This window comes from Equus caballus, chromosome 20 (assembly GCF_041296265.1).
Source record: "Equus caballus isolate H_3958 breed thoroughbred chromosome 20, TB-T2T, whole genome shotgun sequence".
Taxonomy (NCBI): domain Eukaryota; kingdom Metazoa; phylum Chordata; class Mammalia; order Perissodactyla; family Equidae; genus Equus; species Equus caballus.
Genome location: NC_091703.1, coordinates 49,820,220 through 49,844,839, shown reverse-complemented (window position 1 = coordinate 49,844,839; position 24,620 = coordinate 49,820,220). Strand labels below are relative to the sequence as shown.

The 24,620-nt window shown below is 38.7% G+C and overlaps 1 protein-coding gene across 5 annotated transcripts in view; it reads left to right on the top strand.

The window, feature by feature from the left end:
* Nucleotides 1–24,620, top strand: part of PTCHD4 (patched domain containing 4) — a 185,382-nt gene that overhangs the window by 32,593 nt on the left and 128,169 nt on the right. For all 5 annotated transcript variants that reach the window (XM_023625061.2, XM_023625059.2, XM_070245659.1 and 2 more), the window contains one exon: nucleotides 17,187–17,667. In XM_023625061.2, the coding sequence (XP_023480829.1) occupies nucleotides 17,187–17,667 (481 nt within the window). The remainder of the gene's footprint in view (nucleotides 1–17,186; nucleotides 17,668–24,620) is intronic.

Below are 24,620 nucleotides of genomic sequence, written 5' to 3'. Positions count from 1 at the left end.
ACCCAAAAGCCCCATCTATCAGCTTCTACCTTGGCAACCACAACTAGTCACCTAGTAGTGACTGTTCTTAGACATGGCTCTTTATCCAAATACTCCATCACTGAAGTCTAAGTCTGCTTACCTGAAGCCATTTGAGGTCATATGCACCTGTCGGGGAGGAGGTGTTGTTTTTGCTTTTTATAAAATAAAAATGACATTGCATCTATCACACACAAAAAATTCTACAGCTAATTTTAGTCAAAAGTGTGCAGTATGCTCAAGCTACCTCTTTTTCCTTAAGATTCAGTAGCCCAAGATTTCCTACACAACGTGATATCCTCCAGGGCCCACAGTTCCTGGAGGGGCGCCTTGTGTTTGACTCCTCCAAATCTGTTTATTTAATGTGTTGTTCTCTCCGCCCTTGCTCCGTGCTTTCCAAGGTAACAGATTGTTGCTCTGGGCTGACCTGCTAGTGAGAAAGAAGAGCATCCAGGCTAACCATTCCCATCCAAAATTAATATTCTTAGAGGTGATTTCCTGGGAATGTTGTCCCCATTCCCTTTGTTATCTAACACATGATAATATAGCACCCTGTAGCAAGAATTTCAGGCCCAAAGAAGAGGCCAAAAGTAAGGCTATGGGAATCAATGGAAAAGATATTTGAGAAAAGGCAGAATGCTGGTCCAGCTACCATTTTGACATAAAGAGAAAAATATGAACAACCTGGATCCTGTCCATCTGCCTGCCACTGTTCTGTCTTACCCTTCTCTACTGTTGTGATCCGGTATTACAAGTCTCCATGCCTCTGGAGGAAGAGTTCAGAAATGGTACTATTTCTTAATGCCTGGCTTCACTGCCTGGACTCTGTGGAAAAGGCCACGCACATGGCCTGGGGTGTTGTTTGCAATGTGAGCAGCAGAAACTACACTAAATCTACAGATGGAAAGGTGAAGGTCCGTATCACTTGGTAGAGATGTGCCGGCAAGGAAGCACTCCTTGGTACCTTTACTGCTGCCGTTGGATGGAGGCAGGCAGTCACATGGCTGGTCGGTGATAGAAGAGGTGGAGACTTGCACAGGACTTCTAAGTTATATAGTCACTTAGTTTTCTTGATAGAGATAGAAGAGAACACTCGCCTCCAAAGATTAACAGAAAGGATGGAAAGAGTACAAAGCATCACATTTTCTCAGAGGTCCTTGGGCTTTTCACTCCTGGCTTACTGCAATCTCCACAAAAGTAAATGCAAAAGATTCCCCTAATTACAGCGTTTCAGATCCACATAGTTCCAGCAACTGGGATTTCCCATGATACGAGGAGGAGGTTTAGCTGCGTAACCTCTGGGAGATGATTAACTGTACTGGCTACAAGCTGATTTCACACTTGGGAATTTCGCATGTAAATTAGACCAATCAGCTTCTTTGTGTATCATAACCCTGTCCTTTTCTATTCAGAAAAGACACACAATTCAAAAAGACAAGTTTTTAGCTCTTAAAGTGCATATCACTCTTTGTTCAATACATGATTTTTGAGAAGATACTCTATTGTAGGCAATTGTCAAACAAAACATAATCAAACATTCCTTCTGCCTTCAAGGAGTTTCCAGTAAAGAAGGGAAGAAACAAAAACAATGAAAATACCATATAATAGTTATAAATGTCATAGGAGCAATCCAGAAAATGTACAAGACTTCAGGGGGAAGACCTTCTTTCCAGTTCAAGGTTCTTAAAAATTTTTGCCAGTTTTAACTTTTTGTTTTCCACAGGTAAGAAATTCTCTTGCAAATAAGTTGACTTCGAAAATTCTGAAGTTTTCTCAGAAATATTGTGGCTTGAATGGTCATATTGATCCAACTTGAAAACCTGTCCATTTTATGATAACCAGCAAATCTATTAAGTTGTTAAAATTGTTCTTGGGGCTGGCCCCGTGGCCAAGTGGTTAAGTCTGTGCGCTCCGCTGCAGGCGGCCCAGTGTTTCGTTGGTTCGAATCCTGGGCGCGGACATGGCACTGCTCATCGGGCCACGCTGAGGCAGCGTCCCACATGCTACAGCTAGAAGGACCCACAACGAAGAATATACAACTATGTACTGGGGGGCTTTGGGGAGAAAAAGGAAAAAATAAAATCTTAAAAAAAAAAATTGTTCTTAGTGCAATATGCTATTGCTTCACAAATCGGAGCTCATTTTTTGTTAATGCTTTATTATTTAACTTAACTACTGTCTATTCATGGTGTTGCTATGCCAAATTAAGTAAGAATTTTGGAAACCATCCCACCCCCACACACACAAACACACTTACACACACATCTATTTCCTTGGTTAACATATACGCTGACTCATGTGGCCCGAATGATCTAGCTCCCCTTTAGAAATGATTTTTAGCATATTCAATAACCTAATCTACAGGACTCTTTTTGTGACTAGTTCTGTCTTCACAGATGCCTCGCTGTGAAACAAGAAATTCATGAGGTCATCTCTAAGGATTTTCTTTAAATTGCACCCAGCAGAGGAGAATGTTTTTTTAATACTCAGTTTCTTTTAACTATACTATTTTTTTTAATGCCTGAGATAAATTTGCTGGAATCTATCATTACTATATGCTGAGCACGTGGTGCAAAGAAGTCCCTGCTTCTGTGGAGAATTACCAAATCAAGGACAGAGGGTACATCATTATAATGAAATGCAAATTTCTCATTAAAAGGCAAATCCTTCATCTTAAAAGGTTGAACAGGATGCAACTTCACTTGACTGGTGGGAATTTCCGATTAAGGCACTGAAAAAATATTCCAAATGAAGACAATTCTTTGGATCTGAACCACTTTCATTTCAATAAATTGGAACATTTGACTATATTGTAAGCCCATGTCCTACAAAAACTTACTCTGAGATAATTAAAAAATGTCAGCAAATGGGTTGTCATCCATTATAATTCCTCCTTAGTTTAATATATTTTCCCATCCGATCTGAAATATTTCATCAATATAGACGCTACAAGAAGTGATGCTATTTTCTGCATTGTTTTGCTTTTTTATGAATTTTCCTGACCTTATTTTTCTTATTTCTGTGGATTCACCCTTCTAGTCGTCTAGTCTTCTCACATTATTCACCATCTCTGGACAAGTGTGGCCTTAGCCACAGTCTGTTAGCTATGTATTACCTCTGAAGTACTCATCTCTAGCCTTTGTTGTAGGCAAACTACTCATAGTTTTACTCATTTGTGAGTATCTCCACCTTGATGTTTTCCAGGTACCTAAAACTCAGTATAAAGAGCTCAATTCCAGTTCCCCTAATTCACACAAATGTGGCCTTCAGCTTGGTGAGTGCCACTGTTATCTACCAGGCTCCTAAATCCTAACTATGGGGTAATCATCTACGTCTCCCATCTTTCCTTCATTTCTCACATTCGGTCACCAAGTTCTATCCATTGCACTTCTTAAATATCTCTTTATTAACTCATTTTCTCTGATCTCTATTGTCACTTGCTGAATTTAAGGATTCATTATCTCTCACCTGGTTGTCTATTGGAACCCACTCATCCATCACCCTGTCAGTATTATGATAAAATTCCTACACACTCATTTCAGACCATTCTTCATATTGCTACCAGAGGGAACTTCTAGTACATATCTCACTAGGTCACTTCTAGTTTTAAAGATTTTCAGTGGCAACTATTCCAGATTCCTTTGGGTATTACACAAGTCCTTTCTGATGTCTCCCACCAGTTCATCCTTATCTTCCGTTGTGGATGAGCTATAACAAATATCATTGCTCAAACTGCTGTTGCAGGGAGTGGTGGGCCTCAATGCCCCTCCACACCAGAAGGAGTTCTTTATTATTCCAAATTGGGTAGCCCAGTGCTGAGTGTCATTTTATTCTTTAGAACCTCACTCAGTATTCCCCTGTAAACAACTCCAATGTGGTCCAGACAGCTGCCAGCCCTGGGTCTGAGGGAGTATTGTTTTTGGTGTGTGTGTTATTATTGGTGTTTTTAACAGTGTGTTGACATAGCAATTATGCATTTGAAAAGTCTCCCCTAAATACCTGCTTATGTAACGATTGCAGTGGCTTCAGATAGCCCTGATCTTTCAGTCAAAGCAGACACCCACTTACCAAGTTAATCGTCCTTCCACAAAGTACCTCCATGTAGATTGTTTTCTTCACAGAATCTCTGTGAAAAAGAGAGCCTCTCACCTTATTCATAAGGAAGGCGTGACATAGCCACCTCAAATTCTCTGACTACTTGCAAAATTACGGGGAATTAATCTGTGTTGCAGTAAGGGAGAGTGGCAGTGAGTGTTCTTAAGGACAATGGACCAGCCTTTTATATTTTTGTGCCTGTAAAATAGCTTTGTTTGTGGCGGGTGCTCTAAAAAACTAGTTTTTCGTTGAGTGTGTTAAGTTGGAAGCAATATCTGTGTGCCCTTTTTGAATTTGCAGTTCTCCGTCTGTACTTTTTGCCTTCTTTTCACTTTAATATAATCAAATCATTTGAATGAAGATCTCTGCTATCCATGGGAAAGATGAAATACACTGGATTCATATTAACACTGTGCTAGACACAGTGTTCTTGGCATTCTTGAGCAAACATCGGTGATGCCTGTGATGTGTTACAGAATATCAGAGAGAACCTTTAATATCTATAGCAAGCATGAAACAAGTATGTTGAAGTCAAAGTTTGCTGCAAATTATTTTGATGAAATTATATTCCTCTGAACAATCCAGTAGGATGATTAGATAACAAGTCAGCAAACACAAAATGAATCTGTGAGAGTGTCGAATCACGTCATCTGGCTTTTGCAGGCTGCTGTCTTATATATGAAATTTAAAGACAGATGATAAGATAAGGAAGCTATTCATGATTTCACCAGGTGCTTTTAGTTACAGGAACTTTCACTGCAGGTGTGGGGGCGGCTCTGTATTGTGGAATCGGCAGATTTGGTTCTTACTTCCATCATAGTCTTGGCTACAGAAAATGCCACGAGACCACAAGCCCTCTTTCCACCATTGAACTTGTCACATCCAGAAGCCTTGTCTCCAAACTCCATGAAATAGGGCTGCGTGATATTAGAAGTGACACATCTAAGAGGGAAATTTATGTGTGGCTGGCAGAAGCAGCAATCATGTTTACATGGTGGAGGCAATTAAACTCCCAAAGGCTGGAATATGGGTTGGCCCACTTAAAATTGGCCTAATTTTGAATAGTAAATTTACAGGAATGATTACTTTCATTATAATGAGACGGTCTACCTTAATATTTTCCCCTTTTACATAAAAATCTAAGTAAATCAATTGTCAAAACCTTCTGGGATTATCCATCAAATATGCTTTTACATACTATAACTTACTGCCACCTAACTGTTAAAGTTACCATACGTTCCAAACAAAAACTGGGGAAATGTGATCAAATAAAAGATTTTAATCTGTGAATGTTATTAACTGAAAAATATCACATGAGTATAAAACTAAAAGCAAATGTATGTAAGTGTTCCATGAATTGTTCTCATTTAAATAATAAGACAACATGAAATTTTACCTGTCTGACTAAAGCTAAAGTCTGCAGTTACTATATATAACTTACCGTGCTTCCGGCTTATTTCCTGGCTTAACAGACTTAGCTTGGGTGGGTCACTTCTTTCCTACATCAAACAAGCATTTGTAGGTGGAATGCAAGCAAATTTTAATATTAGCCTTAAACAAAGATAACCAGATAGGCAATTTTTTTCCTCTCAAGAAATAAAGACAACAGTATTTTCTAAATCTTTAAAGATTTTTGGATAATCTTTTACAATAAGCTAAATTATCAAATAGAGACATGTATTTGCTTTTGAGCTAATTTTTCTTTCAGATATCTTACAGGTTTTATTAATTTTTAAAATTTTGCCCCCCAAAGACATTCAAATGCTCCTTTGTTAGATGTCCAAAAATAGATAGTTTAATACAAAGATTAGCCCATGCACTTGACTAAAATTTGTCACATCAACACAGAAGATGTTAACACACTTGCAAAGGTCAGCTGTTACACCCTGATTTCCTATGCTGAGAGAAGTAATATTTAACTTCCACATGGAGCTGCACGATAGGAGAGTACTTACTTTCTTGGCTTTATCGAAAGGCTTTCAATTATTTTAATATCTTTGAGGCCGAATATCTTGGTAGTAGTAAAGAACAATTGCATGGATCTCATTAGAATGTATATCACACACGATACTTTCAAAGCATGTCTGTCCTTTTGGGGATTAAAAAGAAAAGGTAATTTAGTGAAGATAAAATGGTCTTAAGCAAGCGTTGTATTCTTTATCTAGTATTTTACTTGACATAGCTCAATAATTATCCCTCACTGTGGCTTTGAGGTAATTGTCTCTCAAATAAAGGAAGGACAGAGATGGGAGAGGAAAGAGGAGGAAAACAGGGAGAAAGGGTCAGAAGGGAGGACAGAGAAAAAAAAAGAGCAAGAAAAAAGAGAGGCAGGAGGGGTAGGGGAGAAAGGAGATGGAGCAAGAAAGAAGTGGAGAAGATGCTCCTGTAAGACAATGAGATGTTAAGATCTTCTTCGTCTTTAGTAGGGATATAAGAGTGTGGCTTTTGTTTTATGCAAAGATTAAGATGCAGCTAACCTCACCCACACTGCAGATAAAGGCTGCACTATTGGTTTCACGTTCTTTCACAATATGTCCATTCCTCTACATTTTCTTGAAATATGCATCCCAAATTAGTTTCTTTTAGCTCAAAAAAGTACCACCTTCATTTTTTATCTTAGAACTTTAAAGTCTAGTTGGAGTGATAAAGCAGATACACAGATCGTAATGGTAAAAGGCAAGATGCATTATTATCAGAAGAGGTCATTTGGATGAAAACTTGATACAATCCTAGAAAACAAAGCAACATAGAAATTGGAAAAAATGGAGCTCATACATGGCAATACTGTCTCCAAACTGCATAAATTAATGGCATGTTTCCTAGAAGTTTTAATCAACTTCATAATCTAGACCTGTGATTACAATTATCTGGATAATTCAAGAAAGAAATAGGCCAGCTTTTGCTTAACATGATGCTTTATGCATAGCAAACACTCAAAAATATTTGTTCGATTGATCAAATAATTTAGCCCTTGAGCCAGGAAACTCTGCTTCACTGGCCCGGGTTCGGTTCCCAGCAGGGACCTACACTACTCCTACACTTCTTGGACCAGATAGAAGATAGAAGATTGGCAAAGATGTTAGCTCAGGGACAATCTTCCTCAGCCAAAAAAAAAAAAAATAAGTATATATACATATAATAATTTAGCCTTTGTTATCAGATTAAAGAAAAAATACCTGGGAAGGAAAGATACAAAGGCCAAAATTTAAAAGAACCTCATGAGGGCCAGTTCAGACCGCCAGTTCAATACAAGGAGAGCGATATTGAACTGCCAAAGTCCTCATGATCTTTCCTTTGAAAAGAAATCACCATTTAACCAAGTGCAAATTCACATCAGCTTGAGAGTTGTATGTGTTAGCACTTTACCCTACCCTTAGAAACCAGGAATCTGCTGTTACTCACCTGTAATACTATCGTTCATTATGTCACAATAGGCAAAACCACAGACCTTCATGAAGAAGAATGAACGGTCATAACTCAAGTTAATTTAGAAGCCACAGACAGATTACTTAGAACTTAAGCCTGGGAATAAGGGAGTACTGATTCTTGAACCTCCGTCCTCTTCCACTACCTGTCTAAGTGAAATTTGATTAGAAGTCGTACCTAATTTATCCTTTCCATTTCTAGCGACCCTTTATCCAATTCCCTTAACACACTTATTTTTATCATTTTTGATAGTGAGTTAATGGTTTTTAAAAAGATAATAGAAAATAGCCCAACTAACCAAGAAAGCGGAAATGACCTATAATCTTATACCAAGTAAGGGTTAAAGTTAAAATTTTGATAAATTTCCTTTGACTATTTATATGTGCATATTTATTTTTGCATGGCTGCGGTCATGCTGTCTGCATATAGTTTTGCAGATCTCAGCAGTTATCCTGATTTCTTAGCAATGTTGTCTGTGTGGTAATGCTCTATGCATCTCTAGTCTCTTGCCATCTTATTTATGTGCCTTTGTTTCAATAACAAAAGTATAATCTCTTCCAAGGAAGAGACTTTATCTTTCTTTTATTTATCCTTATCTTGCTTTCTACACATAGACTGACAATTTGCCTTCCCAGACACTCAACACAGATATTGTTTTAATTTGTTAGATTTATAGGAGTCATTAGAATGAGCAGATCACTTTCAGCAACTCCTTTCCTCTAGGAAGTAAGCTTTTCTCCAAAAATCCCTCAGCACTCCAGAAAAGGTGGTTCTTTGGATAAAAGTCCCAGGTGTGGGAAAATTTATTTTCAGAAGTGTGCATTTCATAAGTACTGAAAAATCTTTTTTTGGTGCTCATACAATAATAAGGTACATCTTGGCCTAGACAAAGCTATGAGAAAAGTAAAAAAAAAGGGATCCCATTCCCCATCTCTAGTGCCCATCTCCATCCTGAAGATACACCTAAAGTTCATTTTTCACGTTGTGGCCAAAGAGAACTTTTGAATAAGCAAATCTCCATACTCAGTACCAGTGCCCATCTCTGCATCCCCCCGTCCCTGTCCCACCCCCCCCCCCCCATTATATATTCCAGTTGTTCTCAAAGTCCCAGGAACACAACATGCTTACTTTTCTTTCTAGGCCTTTGCTCATGCTGTTCCCTCTGCCTGGAAGACCATTCCTCCCTCTGTCCGCCAACCAAATCTCCCATCTTCACTTGGGTAATTGTTGCTTATGCTTCAGGTCTCAGCTAAGATGCTACCTTCTTTGGAAAGCCTTCTTAGTCCCTGCTAGGCTAAGTGACTCCTTCTTAGTGCTCCCTTAACATCCTATGTTAACTGGTTCTATAGCATTTGTACTTCTTTAAAAAAATACCTGCCTGCTTACTTATCTTCCCCTATCTCCCACTCCACTCCAGAGCCATAGGCTTTGAAGATAAGAACTAGCTATTCACCACTCTATCCTCAATCGCTGGCTGACACAGAGACACAGAGCACGTGCTCACTGATTATTTCTTGAATGAATGAATGACTTTGCCCTTCTTGCCTGCTTCCGCCTTTGTATCATGTCCTTGGGCACCCCACGAATCCACCACACCAGTGCCCCGTGTAGGGACCTGCAGTGGCCACACTTTTGATCTGCCCTAACTTTTCCATTTCTGGGAGGAGGTTTTGAACTCTACTCCGAGGTCTGCCTCTCTCTGATCTACTTTTCCACTCAGAGGTGCTAATGGCCCTGATGTCACACTCTTTTTATAGCATGTGGTTGTAAATTAGTGTCTTTTTGGGCAAGACTTTCTGAGCCCAAAGGAAAGGCTATACTGGTGGGCCTTTCAGTCCCTCTCCTGAAGGGGGCACTGTGCCTAGGGCCTTTCTGCGTTCCTCAAATGCTCCGTAAGTGATGACCAGCTGCTTTTAGAGCTAAATCTTGCCTGTCAGTGGTCATCATGATTCCTTTGAGAAACACTCACTTAAAATACTAATATTGCCTTTTATGGAACTATTTGGGGTACCATCACTACTGTTAGCTACAGAGAAACAAAAAGGTCGTTGTTATATGCCTCACATTTAATATAGATGTTAACTCTACTTCCACACATTATTTATAAATTTGTGCAAAGATTTTGTATAAGTAAAGGGAGAAATTACAAGGCTTCATTCTATTATGTGATAAATAAACTGACACAGTGGAAGGATACTCTTAAAATAGAGATCTGAAGGTAAAATGAATTTTACTGTCTAAGAAATAAATTGATTCATCCAAGCTACAAAGAGATGATTTACATTTAGGTAAAATGGGGCAAATTCTTGATGCTTTTCCATTTGAGAAGAATTCTCTGAATTCTCTTTGGAAATTACTTGAAGAAACAGGAGAAAAAACTACTAGGTCCAGATTTAAAGAAGATAAAAAGCTTCTTGTTTCTATGGAAATGAGCCTGGGTCATCTTGTGTTTCTCCTTCCTTCTTATTTCTTTTTTTTTTCCTTAGGGCAGATTTCTCTAGCCTACTTTGTAGCGTCTAATGACTTCACCACAGATGAATCATTAAATACAGAGCTAATAAAGCCTGTAGAGATAATATAAGCCAAATCCTTTGCTTTGGAGATGAGGGAGTTGGCATCCAGAGAGGTCAGGCAGCATGTCCTCTGTCACCCTGCTGGACGGTAGCAGAACTGGAGCCTCCAACCATGTGTCTGGACCTTGGCTGTGCCCTGTGTTCTTTTCATCACACTACAGACATGTGCTGAGAAATGTGGAATAATTTTAGATGGCTAAATGAATAAACAGTATCGTTTCAAATATTTAATTTATGGCTTATATTTAATAAGAATAATATCCAACACTTTCTGAGCACTGTTCGACGTGTTTTATGTGTATTAACACAGATGATCCTCATAATGCTTTATGATTCTTAACTTAACCAATAATAAAACTGACATCCTGGGCCGGCCTGGTGGCACAGCAGTTAAGGTCACAGCTTCCGCTTTGGTGGCCCCCCGGGTTTTGCTGGTTTGGGTCCCAGGTGCAGACCTATGCACTACTTGTCAAGCCATGCTGTGGCAGGCATCCCACATATAAAGTAGAGGAAGATGGGCATGAATGTTAGCTCAGGACCAGTCATCCTCAGCAAAAAAAGGAGGATTGATGGTAGATGCTAGCTCAGGGCTAATCTTCTTTAAAAAAACCAAAAACTGACATCCAGAGGGCTTAAGAGACTTGCACAGCTTGTCAGTGTCGACGCTGGGACTCTATGCTAGACAGTTGAACTCTTGAGTCTGTGTGCATAACTGCTACATTGTGCTTCCTTTCGTTCAAGTATATTCATATATTATTCAGTCGTATGTGCAATGGTGTTAAGAACGTAAGCATTGGAGTCAGAAACAGGAGTCAAGTGATCGGCTGTGCTGCTTGGTAGCTGTATAACGTTATTCAGATTACCTCCTCTCGCTTGACCTCTATGTCCTCATTGGTGACTTGAGGCAACTCAGTATCACTCTTCCTCACAAAGTTACTGGAAAAGTTGCTTAGAAATAGTGCAAATAAGATGCTTAAGTCTTGAACCTGAGTCTGCCACATGTGTTAAAAATTTCCAACCGAGTCTCAGTTAATTGATATGCCAGAGTGCTTTATTTAAAGTTATTTTATATTCTGGTTGGCTAAAGCTCTTATTTAATTTCAACAACACAGAAATATTTTTTAACCTTCCTCTTTGAAAAAAATCAAAAATGTACCACTGCACTCTCCTAGCTCAGTAATATGACATAAGAAATTTAATTTATTCTTTATGAGGACATTTTTAATGCTTTAAAGCCTTCATTTTAAAAATTACTTTTGACAGGCCAGTCCCATGGCCAAGTGGTTAAAGTTCCGCACACTCTGCTTTCGTGGCCTGGGTTCTCAGGTTTGGATCCCCGGCATGGACCTACATCATTCACCAACCAGGCTGTGCCGGCATCCCACATACAGAATAGAAGAAGATTAGCACAGATATTAGTCAGGTCTAATTTTCCTCAAGCAAAAAAAAAGAAGATTGGCAATAGATGTTAGAACAGGGCAAATCTTCCCCAGCAACAAAAAAGGAAAAAATACTTTTGACTCTTTTTTTTAACTAAATATCTTGTAGGAACTTGTTTTCTCATTATTTGCTTGTTTCTACTAAACATGAAGCTCAGGAGAGGAAATTCAAGATAGCTGATGAATTCGTTTAATCCTAGTTTGTGTATATACTTGATACTGAGGATAAAATAAAGAGACAGAAGTTAAGAAATAAATATGAGGAAAAATCTTGTTTAAACAAACAACAACCCCTAACATTCTTTTCAAAATGTCACTACCTACCATACATAGGAAGATTTTCTTTTCAGCAATAAAAGACGATTGATCATCTCAAACTTCCCAATATTCTTGCAGTGTCTTCCTCATCAAAAATCCATGAAATCTGAATTACAATTGTCTTGGACAAGAGCTGTGCTGCCAAATGATCTTGCAGTTGCAGAAAGTATCTTAATGTCAATCTAGTGCATATATTGAGCAGATAGATACTTACTCCCCTATAATTTCAAAGCATCATCAAGCAATTGTTTTCTCTGCACAATCATTTATGACATTAATGTCTCTTTCCTCTCCTATCTCCTTAAGAATTTGTTCTTTGATCTTATCTCTGAGAATTTAATTTCCTTTTCCACTGTAGAGGTGTGGATTTCGTGGGAGTAATTTTAAAAGCTAAAAAGGAGTAACTGTAAACTAAATAAGACCTAAAGAACTCAAGATATTTTTTTGTGGCGTTACTTTTCCTGGAGAGATAATGTGATGAGACGCTTCATGGCCGTGAGCTAGCACTGTGACCTGTAATTCCATTGACTCACCTTCGAACACTGTACCTACCAGGGACTGCCTTGGCTGAAATTTTTTTGTGCTGCATTGAGAACCTGAAATACAGCAGAAACTTCCTACCTGAGCTCTTTTCTTTAGAGTCATCCCTACTCTGTAAATCACGTTCTACAATGCAAGGAGAGTGAGCACTCCAAAAAGTAAATCATGCCACTCCTCTGCTTAAAACTCACCAGTAGTTCCTATTGCAAGACAATCAAGTCCAACTCCTCATATAAGGCTTTTATTATCCCTAAAGAAGAGGCCCTGCTTGTCTGTAGCCTCACATCTCATCACTTCCTTAGCATCTTGTGCTATTCTTGCCTCCAGGCCATGATGCTTACAGATCCTTTTTCCAGGTACTTGCCAAGTCTCTCTGTTGGTTGACTAACTTACACACATTTGGTGTGCAGTGAAAATAAAAGAGGAAACATATTTTGCGGAAAGGTTACACTGGACAAAGCAGATTGAAAGAAAGGATAAAGTTTTTTTTTCTGTACCGGCCTCTGATTTCTATATCTGCCTCTCTTCATCTGAGTTCCTACTGTCCTCAGACAATTTGAACTGTCTCTTACTTTTCCCATTCTTAGTGAAGTAGTTTCTAAAAGTAACCATGATTAGTTATATATATTTCACGGGGAATTCACTGAGTTAAATATTATGGAGTGTTTATTATATACTAGGCTTTGTTCTAGGCACAGGGAAATTACAAGTGAGCAAGACAGGAATGGTGCCAGTTCTCAATGAGCACACGTTCTAGTGGAGGAGACAGAAAAGGAGCAATTGAATGGTTAAATAAGATCATTTCAGGTAGAAATGGTTAGTGGGAAAAATACCAAGTAAGACTATGTGATAGGATGATTGCTGAGAAGGAGGTGTTTAGTTTAGATGGTGTGGTTTAAGGGGTTTCTTTGAAACTAAGACTTCAATGAGGAAGTAGTTCTGGCCGTAGAAGGATAGAGGAAACATTCCAGGCACAGATGATGGCAGGTGCAAGGCCACAAAGTAGAAATTAACTTGGTGTCTTCCAGGAGTAGCAAGAAAGGCCAGAAAAGCTGGAGCAGAGCTCAGGAAGAGAAGAGTGGTTAATATACGAGGTCAGAGGTCTCAGCCCAGCAATGGACCATTCAAGGCTTTGCAGGTCTGGTAAGGGATTCTTGTTTTATTCCTAGTGCAAGTGGAAGCCGGTAGAAGGTTTTAGATTCAGAAATGATGTGGTTTCATTTAGAATGTACGAGTACGCTCTGGCTTCAGTGTGGAGAATAGATTGAGGAGGAGCAGAAGTGGACACAAAAATATGAGTTAGGGACCTAAATTCATCCCATGTTAATGATGTCAGTTCAATTCAGTGAAACACTGAAACAGGATGGCATTGAAAGCGATGTGTTATCATCTTGTCATATCTTTATTTTAAGATTTAACTTCATTGGGACATAAAGGCGATTTCTGCACTTAACGGAATTTTAGAATTTGTGTAGGAGGTTTTATGAGGAAAGGAAGAAGTTGGATCTACGTATGTGTTAAATGTTAAGCAATTGGTTGAGTGGAGAGGAAAATGTTGAAAAAGAGGATCTGTAGGTGAAATAAGTTTTAATGATAAAGAACATTTAGTGGGGAGCAGGAACCAAAGTGGCTTTGCTAAAATCACCCCCGTAAGATTCTAGAAATTGCTAGATTTGGAATCAGAAGAACTGGGTTGAAACCGTGGGTTCCTAACTTTAACTAACAGATTTGCCCTCTCTGAGCCTCTGTGTTTGCTCATCTAGTAAACAAAACAGTTCTACCTGGTGATTGGTAAGATTTTGTCCAGATGGAAAAATAATCAATTTATGGCTCTATTAGTTATAATGGTATAATTTCTGACATTCAGATCTCCTCGGAGTAACTTTATAGATGATATTTTCCTAGAATAATAGAGCTGAAAATTTTCTTCCGTATCATTTACTCATGTTTACTCATATACTCATATCTACTCATTTGCGAGGTGAGAAAGCTGAGACCTAGAAGGGGAAATGAACCAGCCAAGGGTTTTTTATCCAATTAGTGTGAGATGCGCACTGCAACCCAAATCGAATGACTCCTGATTAAGTGTCTCTCCATTAATCCCACTTGACCTTACAAGTCCAGAAAAGTTCCTCCCAGAGGGTGATTATAATATGTTATATTCTTTCTTTGTTTCTTCTACGTAGAAGTACCTATAAATTGGTTAGCTTGGAAAACTAATGAACTCTTCTACCATTCCTTACAAGACAGTAGAATTTTTTCCTTACAAATAACGTATAAAAGTGTATTTCTCAGGACCATACTGAGTAGGGTGATTGGGCCAATGGCTTGGACAAGACGCAGACCTTTCAAGAGTGCTTGAGTCAAGGACATCCACAGACCTTGTTTATTGTTCTGGTGCATGGAATAGAGTAGATTAAGAGACAGAAATTCATTCGTTCTATTTGCTACATTGATTTAAATGTAATAGGATGAAAGCATATCTTTTATGAAGTAATTTTTATAAAAAATGGAAATTAGACAACTTCAAAAGGGAAGTGAACAGCTAGCCAAACCCAATGAAGAGCAGTTATTTAAAAATCTAAATTTTGCCTTCTTTAAAATTTTGACTTTTGTCCAGACACTTTATCAGCACCCTCTTTGATCCACTATAATCTCCAAATGAGGCCTGAGGGATGCATAAATCTTTATTCTGCTGTTAAAGATCCCTGAGAAATCTTTTTGATGACCGAAATGAGTAAAGACAGATGGAACTACACATTCTAAAGTGAATAAATAAAACTTTTAAAATACTTTCTCTTTCAAATAATCAGAAGCACGAGTCAACATCACAGACAGGATTTCAAAGAAGTAGAAACAAAGGTGGAGTTAAATATTAGACCAAGCTTAAAACAAAAATAAACAAGCCTAATTGAGGAGCAATGTGACCTGCACGGGAAGAGTGGAAACCATATCCCACAATCTCTCAGTGCCAGACAGGATTCCCACTCCTTCCTTGAAGCTTTCCTCTATTTTCACTTGCAGCTCCTCAAAGGACTGCATGGGGTTTAATCATGAGAGAGCCTTGGGAGCCTATGGCTGGAATTTCACTTTGATTTTTATAAGGAAACTTACAGAGATGCCTTGAAAGTCAGAGATACACCAAACAAAGGAAACAATAACCCTCAAATCAAATACATACAGAAATACATTGTTCTTTTAGTGTTGGTCAGGTTGAGTTAGAGAAAGATTGTTTTTATCTAACTTGTAGGGGGAAAATGAGTATGTGGAACGACCACGAAATTTCCTTCTCTCAATTCTTGATGATCTACTAACAGCGTTTGTATTGTCTGTAAATTTCTCAGACTTTTTGTGTTTGCTACATAGTCTCAAGTATTAAAGTTGCTTTGGTGCATATTCAAAATATGATTACAAACAAGTACCTCAGATATAGATGTCTGGACTAAACAGGTTCACAATAATTGTTATATATGTCTACTTGAGGATACAGTGGCCTCACAGTTTGGTGAAAACAACCATGGTTATCACGCTATTGGGTTTGTTGCCATTCCACACTGCCCTTCTAGAAAGAATAATTTCCTGCACTGACTCTACTCTTTGATATCCTCATGAGATAAAATTCTTGCCTGATCTGGCAAACACTTGATCTATTTATGGCATAAATTTACCATTGTACCTGGTCTCGCCCAGTACCTGCCACACGTTTTCAATGTTATACTCTATCTTGCAATAGAGTTGCTCTTGGGCTCAATATTCCATCTGACAGACATTGCCATTGAAGTAAATAACCCTTGTGGCAAAAAGAAAGTATCCAAATTGATTACAATATGGAGATGGCTGTCAGGGATTTCTGTCTGAGTGTTAAGTTACGCTGGTTGAGATTACTGCTCTGAACCTGTTTAAGCAACTCACTGTCTATATGGGCTTTAAAGAGGCGTGATTGCTTCTCTTATAAATATCCTACTCTTGTCATCTTGTCTACTCTACCTCATGTGAAATTCTGAAATTGAGATGACTTGTAACAACCCCAGCTGAAATCTTATTGGTCTCATTTGGGGGGTTGTCCGTTGTCTTCTGATAGGAAAAGGTCAACCTATGACTGAGGCAGGTGATTGGAGGGAAGGTTATAATGAGTAAACAGGTGCTATACCATATTTAGAAAACATTTCAACACTATTAAATTAATTGTAAAAAACAGTATTTTCTTCTACTTAGTCTGCAATACACAGTTGTACCCCCAGAATATAAAGAATGAGTATGGATGTGTGTAATGTTTGTGTGTGTTTGTGTGTGTGTTGGTGTAGGTATGTGTGTTAGTCCTAGAAAGTTTAGCATATATTTATTAAATGAATTATTATTTTAATTTTTGAAATGTTGTTAACTCATGCCATGCTTCACTTTTGGCTGAAACTGAATCATAAAACTTGATCCTGCATAAAGGAGTTATCATAGATTGTTACAGAAGGAAATAGTGGGAATGAGGATATGGATGAGATCAAAATAACATTTATGTACATTTTCCTATGCATGTGGCGAGTCTTGTATAGCTTCATAACACTCTTTGCATCTGTTCTAATCCTGATCATCTTGCATGGTATCCCATGTAGCTCCAAAAGGTTGACTATAAAATCCTAACATGCCATTCCACCCACATCAGTTCCACAATTGCTAGAGCATACCTCTGCCTTCTTTGTGCCCATTCACTTAGAGTAAGAATCTGTTCTCTGGAATGTGCGTCCCTCTGGTAACTTAAGTTTCCCCTTTTTCTGTTTTCAAGGATGGGAGGAACAGTTTTATTGGACACCAACTGGGCGGGGTAGTGGAAGTGCCAAACAGCAAGGACCAGCGGGTCAAGTCAGCCAGAGCCATTCAAATCACCTACTACCTCCAGACGTACGGCTCTGCCACCCAGGACCTCATAGGGGAGAAGTGGGAGAATGAGTTCTGTAAGCTTATGAAGAAGCTCCAGGAGGAGCACCAGGACCTCCAGCTCTACTCTTTAGCATCCTTTAGCCTCTGGAGAGACTTTCATAAGACCAGCATCCTGGCCAGGAGCAAGGTCCTGGTGAGCCTCGTGCTGATCCTGACCACAGCCACCCTCTCCAGCTCCATGAAGGACTGTTTGCGCAGCAAGCCCTTCCTAGGCCTCCTGGGGGTGCTCACAGTGTGCATCTCCATTGTCACTGCAGCAGGGATCTTCTTCATCACTGATGGGAAGTACAACTCCACCCTGCTGGGAATCCCGTTCTTCGCCATGGGTAACTATCCATCCTTGTGGTAATCGGATTCTTACCGGTTTGGGGCAAGGTAGTACATTTCTTGAATTCTCAGGTGGAAATCTGTTTTAATTTTGCATTGGTGTGTCTGTGTGATTATGTAAAATTTTACTTGGAGTGGTGGCTGTTTCACCTTATTGGGCCTTTCAGGAAATTATACACTGACCAAGCCATCATCCCATTTCTGTCAGGGATTTTAATGATGTCAAATGTTTTAAAATTTAAATTTAAATTTTAAACACCATATTGGGAATTCTCTACTCAGCTTCAAAAATTATAAGCTGGGGATTATCAGATACAGAGTTACAGAGATCCAAAACCTACTTCAAACAAAATTTTGTCATTCATATTCATGAGCATCCTCAAGTTGATGGTGGTAAAGCGTGAATATCATGGGATGAAAATTCTGAGAACCACTGATATGTTCTAATCCCAAGAACTCATTCATTAAACTTTGCTTAATTAATTCCAAAGTTTTTGCAAAGAAAATACTCCATTTCCCCACCTCTATATAAACTAAAGCCTTTCAGCAGCCACTTAAATATGTGTCCTATAATTGTTTTTATCTCTGGTGAAAATAGTTAATGATCATCCTCAGTCAAGATTATCTCTTCTTGTAAGTTTTCTCCTAGTCATACATAAATGATCTAGAAAAAGGGGTGTGTGTGTGTGTGTGTGCATGTGTGTGTGTGTGTGTGTGTTCTTGCAAAAGAGAAGATCAAGTCTGGAAAGAAAAGTGAGTGATGGCTCAGGAACAAGAATGATGGAACTTACCAGAAAAGAGATGATTATGGTGATATATGTGGTACTGCAGAAGATTCTGTCAGAAGTGATATAATTCCCTACATGTAATGATTTAGAGAATGACTTGTAAAAATAGCCTCTAGGTGATGAATTGAGATGAGCAAAGTCTTCAGCTATAAAATAATTTCACTTTTCACTCCCCAGGTTAAAATCAGCTCTAAATTACATCTTTATTATTAAATTAAAAAGACACAGGCATGTGGTCAGAAAGTCTTCTAGCTGACCCAGGCACTTTTTGTTTACACCTTAACGAATATTTTTAAGAACAACACTGCAAAGTAGATTTATATTGTAGGTGCTGGGGTCAAACTTCTTTATCTGGAAACTCAGCTTTATTGTGGCCTAAGTTAGTTCATCTTGGTGAGCCTCAGTTTCCTCTTAGATGTATAAAATGTATAAAATGAGTATAAAAACTGTACCAGCTTCAAAGAATTGTTTTTTGAGTAGAATAGAATATACCTAAGGCTAATAGCACATAGTAAATGCTCGATAAGTATCATCAAGTTTGAGTAATTAACCTGGTGTGTTAAGTGCAGTGGACTCAGTGATGAATAGGAAGCAGCCCTTGGTTTCAAGAAACTGAAAGTCCTCCTGGGTTTTGCATATCATCTTTAAATACATGCTTGTCTTGTTAACGAAAAGTGTTTTCCTTTTTCCCAAAGAACTATATGAAAAATTTTTCTCATCAGTGACAAGGATGATTCTAGATTTAAGCCATTTATACTTGTTATGTTCTTTGGTCTCAGTCTTTTGACTTGAAATAATATAGGATTCATAAGAATCATATAGCATGATTCACAGATGAAACCTGGCTCATTCAAGATTGACAAATGAGACGCCTTTGAGCCTACTAGGGATTTCTCTAAAAATAATGGCAATCTAATTAGGTAATGGAGAGATTTATCAGGAAAATTCTAGAATATATAGAATTGTATATCCCATGTAACTAAGGAGAAGAATCATCCCTAGTGATGCTGAATTGTAACGTAGACTCTGCAAAATCACAAAATCCTTACAGAAGTAATAAAAATACTGAAAGCTATGAGGAGGAAAAGGTCAAACCCTGAAACTCACACCTTTCACAGTTTTTCCTCTCTCGGTGATCTTTAAAACCATGAATCAGGGGCTGGCCCCGTGGCCGAGTGGTTAAGTTCGCGCGCTCCGCTGCAGGCGGCCCAGTGTTTCGTTAGTTCGAATCCTGGGCGTGGACATGGCACTGCTCATCAGACCACGCTGAGGCAGCGTCCCACATGCCACAACTAGAAGAACCCACAACGAAGAATACACAACTATGTACCGGGGGGCTTTGGGGAGAAAAAGGAAAAAATAAAATCTTTTAAAAAAAAAAAAAAAAAAAAAAAAAAAAAACCATGAATCAACCCTGGACAGTGTAGGTGCAGACTCTAGGAAGCCTGATGAATGGTTACACTTCAGCAGTCCTGCAATTCTAGTGCTTAAAATATTCTGAAAGGAACTCTTCTGCTATGTTCTGAAGCCAGAACAACAAGAGACCTCTAAATATAGACTTATTTATTTATTATGGTCATAATAGTAAAGGTACTGAGATTGAGAACTAGTGAAATGAAAGGAATATTCCACAGGGCTGGGAAATTCAGGTTTTCATTCCAGCTTCCCCACCAGCTTTGTACGTTTTATTGGGCAAGTTAAATATAGTCCTTTCGTCCTAGTTCTTCATATATTACATTAAGGACTTGGACTCTTCAGTATTAAATTTGGAGCATCCTACAATATTATTCATTTCATTCTTCAATTGAAGTTAGAATTCGATCATTCAATTATAGAAACATTTAAAGTATATATTATCCTCAAACCTCTAATCTGCATTCTCCTTTGCTGACTTCTAGTGTGTGTGTGAGAGAGAGAGAGGAGAGAGAGGGAGAGACAGAGGCTGTAGAGTAGAAAAATCGCAGCCCTGCCTGCAGAGCCTCAGACACACAAAGCACATCTGTGTGAAGGTGGCAAGGTGGAATGTGCTGCTGAGCATCAGTTAGTTGAGTTTGGCAGGTGTATATCTTCTAGTGGTACACACAGTGTTGGTTGAAACTCGTCCTTTGATGAATTACAGTTTACATAGTGTCAAAAGTACATAATCCAAATTTAGTTGGGTCTAAGGGAAAGAAGGCCAACTCTTTTTGTAAACATCTATTTCTACTCCTATTTTCCTCCAAGGATTTCCTTGAGGTAGTGAATATTCACTCCATTCTGCCCCAGGATTCAAACCATTCATCCTCATCAAAATTTGTCTCTGAATCTGGTGACACTTATGGTGTTCTGCTCTTCAGCCATCTTATGTCTGACTACTTATCTTCCTTCTGTACTGCATCTGCTTGTTCTTTTTTCTGATCATTCGTCCACTTTATATCCCCAATGTCATTTCAGAGGCATATATACTGTACTTTTTATATCCTGCATTTTTTAAGCCTGTACCACTTTTTATATTTTGTCCTGGTGTCACCATAAGCAAATTTATGTTTGTCAAATTGAATGTTCCAGATTTAGGTTTAGAAAAAAAAATAATTATAGGCATATATATTCTCTCTAGAAAAGATTCCAGAGAGAAAAATCCAGCTTGTAATAATTTTTTAAAAACGCCTGAAATGACCCCATTTAGCTCCAGCTTAACGTCCTTTTTCTGTATAAGCATGAACCAATGAGAATGCCACTAATTTAATTTATAATCCATTGTCAGCCTTTTTTTCACCTCATTTGCTTTATGTGGATGCATTTCCTCTTTCTGGAAGGAGAAATATGGGCTAATATCACACACAGACGCCAAGCTGGCTCCTGCTGTATCTTGCTGATCTTCTGTGGATAGTTGCCAGGGACATTAGTAGCCTTGGTTCACTATTATTTTTGCTGTCCATCAGAGTTTGCTTTATACACCAGGAGTCATTTTAGTCAGCTTGATGCCACTGGACACATGCAGATGACTGGGTTTTTTCAGGTGAACCCAGGGTTTCCAGATATGACGCTTTCATTCATCATCTAAAACTGAGCTCCATGTTTATTTACTTATTAATGTATTCAAATATTTATTGAGCACCTACTATATTCTAGGTATTTCGGGTTCTAGAGTAACAGGTATTGAACAGAACTGATCGGGTTTTTGCCCGCATGGATCTTACATTCTAGAACTGCAATGGGGAGACATTGGACAATAAACAAATAAATATAAACTAAGTTATATTATTGATAAGTGATATAAAGTATAAAAATAAAGGAGGATAGAGGATAAAGAGCATAGGTAGTCAGAAGAAAGCCTTTCTAAAAAGTGGAATTGAAGCAGAGAGTTAAATGAGGCGAAGAAGGAGCCACGTGGCAACCTGAGAAAAGAGTGTCTCTGACAAAATGAAGTGTGTGTGCAAAGGCTTTGGGAATGGACCTTGCTTGCTGAAGTTAGGAAAGAGCAAGATAGGGGGTGTGACAGGAGCAGAGTGGGCAACAGTCTGAGTATTAGGAGTTGGGGTTAGGGAAGTAGTATAGAGCTGAGTCATTTGGGGCACTGAGAACTTAATACTTTAGATGGAAAGCTATCTGAAGTATTTTGAGACAGGAGTATGTGATCTGACACGTTTTAAACACATCTTTGACTACAATATGGAAATTAGTCTGCAGCGGAGCAAGAGTGGTTATAGGGAGACTATGTTAGAGGTTATTGCAAAATCTTCATGGGATATAATGTTGGCATGGAATAGCATGGGAGCAGTGACAGTAGTAAAAAGGGATTAGGCTCAGGATATATATTTGAAAATAGAATTGACAGGATTTGCTGAAGGACTGTACATGGCGTGTAAGAGAAAGAGGAGTCAAGGAGGACCCTAAGCTTTGAGGACTAAGTAACCAATAGATAGCAGTTGCTATTTACTGTTTTAGGGAGATCGTGGGAAGAGTAAGTTGTAGTAGGGAATATCAAGAGCTTAGTTTTCTACCTGCTAAGTTAGAGATACCTGTTAAGCCTCCAAGTAGGAAAATTTGGGGTTAGCTATATAAGACTATATTCACTGTACAAGTATGCAGATCAGTTTCAGAAGTAAAATCTGTAAGTTGGAGCTAGAAATGTAAATTTTGGATTCATCATGTTGTAGCTAATAGTGAAAGCCATGGAATCTGATAAGATCAACTAGAAAGATAAATATAGATGGAAGAGAGAAGTCTGAGATCTGAGCCCAGGAACATTCCAATGCTTAGAAACGAGGAAGATTAAGATGATTCAGAAAATGACGCTAGAAGGATCAGTCAATGAGACAGCAGGAGAACCAAAAGAGAATAGTGTCACAGCAACCACATAAAGAAGGTGTTTCATGAAAGAGCAAGAGATCAATTGTTGCTGGTAACAAATTGTGTCCAGCGAGAACTGAAAATTGGTCATTTGATTTAGCAGTTTGAAGGTCACTGGTGACTTTGACAAGAGCTGCTTTGGGAGTGCCAAGGGTAATTTAAGGAGGTTCAATAGAGCTTGGAGACGGGGAAGTGAAGATAGTGCGTAAACATAATTCTTGCAAGGAATTTTGCATTAACGAGAAGTAACAATGATTGTATGCTGATGGGAATGTGCAGCAGAGAAATCTTCATAGTAAAGCAAGGAGAGGAAGAGGTTACAGAAGAAATGTCATTGAGTAGGAGAGATGGGGCTGGATTCAGAGCACAACTAGAGTCACTGGCGTTATATAAGAGCATAGACAATTCATCTACAGTTAAGAAAAAGGAAAGCCAGATGTATGGATGGATCTAGATAGATTGGTATATGTGGGTTTGGGAGCATGTGGAAATTCTCTTCTGTGCCTTCAACTTTGTCAGTAAAATATAAAGCAAATCATCAGCTGAGAATAAATTTGGAAAACGAGGTGTCGATTTGAAGAAAAGGAAGGGAGTTTGAATAGGTCACTTTGGAAAATTGGTGAATGCATTAAAGAAGAAAATCTAGGTGAGTAACCAGGAAGCACAAGGGCCCACTAGAAGTTTATGTTCATGAATTAAAAAAAGAAATCAGTCAGCGTGATTGCTGAGTCAGTCCCCTCCTCCAGCCATATTTAGCTACTTGGGGAAGGAGTTAAGTAGGCATTGAGATTAATTTAATTGGAAAAAAACTCCCAGAAAAAAAGTTGAGAGGGTTCATAGTGCATGCAAAGCGTGACTATAATGACAGATCATGAAATTGTGCTAGTTAGGATCAACTAGTCTATGTTGCAATAAAAAATAATGCCTTAAATCTACTAAGCTTAACACAACAAAGATGGCTTTCTTGCTCATATTGTGGTTTGATGTAGGTCAGGAAGCTCTCTTTGGGAACTCTTTTCCAACAGAGATTCAGGGATCTAGGATGCTTCCATCTTGCAACATCTTGTCTTCTTAGAGTTTGTGCTCCCAGCCATGCACACAAAACAGAGAAGAGTTAGAGAAATCACATCTACTTATAAAACCCTGTACCTAAAGTAATACAGTTTCTTCTCATCACATTCTATTGGCCAGAACTAGATATATGTCCATAAGCTAGCTGCAAGGCAGTATAGAAAAATTAGGAGAGAAAATGGATTATTTTATGAGCATCAACGGTCTCTTCCACATAAACTAAGCCAAACAATAAAGGCAATGAGGATTTATTCCCTATCAACATCATAGTGAAAAACTGATAGGGTCAAAATATTTTGATTCTTTGTGGAGTCAGAGAATTGTTTTAAGTTGGAGGCTGTTCTGGTTATCTATTGCTGTATAACAAACACCACAAAACCTAGTGTGTAAAACAACCACCATTTTATTATGCTCGTGGATTCTGTGGGTCAGTGATTTGGAAAGGGCACGGTGAGGTCAGCTCCCTCCACTTCTGCAAGGTCTAGAGCCTCAGCTGAGGGTGACTTGAATGTCCAAGGGCTGGAATAGCTGAGGCTAAAACAACCACCTCCAAGATGGCTTCTTTGCTCACATGGCTGGTGCCAAGTCTAGGATTTCTGGAGGAGAATCTCAACTGGGACTGTTGAACATAGCACCTAAATATGGCCTCTCCAGCATGCTGTTCTCAGGACAGTCAGACTCCTTAGATGGTGGCTCAGGGCTCCAAGGAAAAGTGTTGCAAGAGAGCAAGGTGTTAGTTGTAGGGCTGGCCTAGACACAGA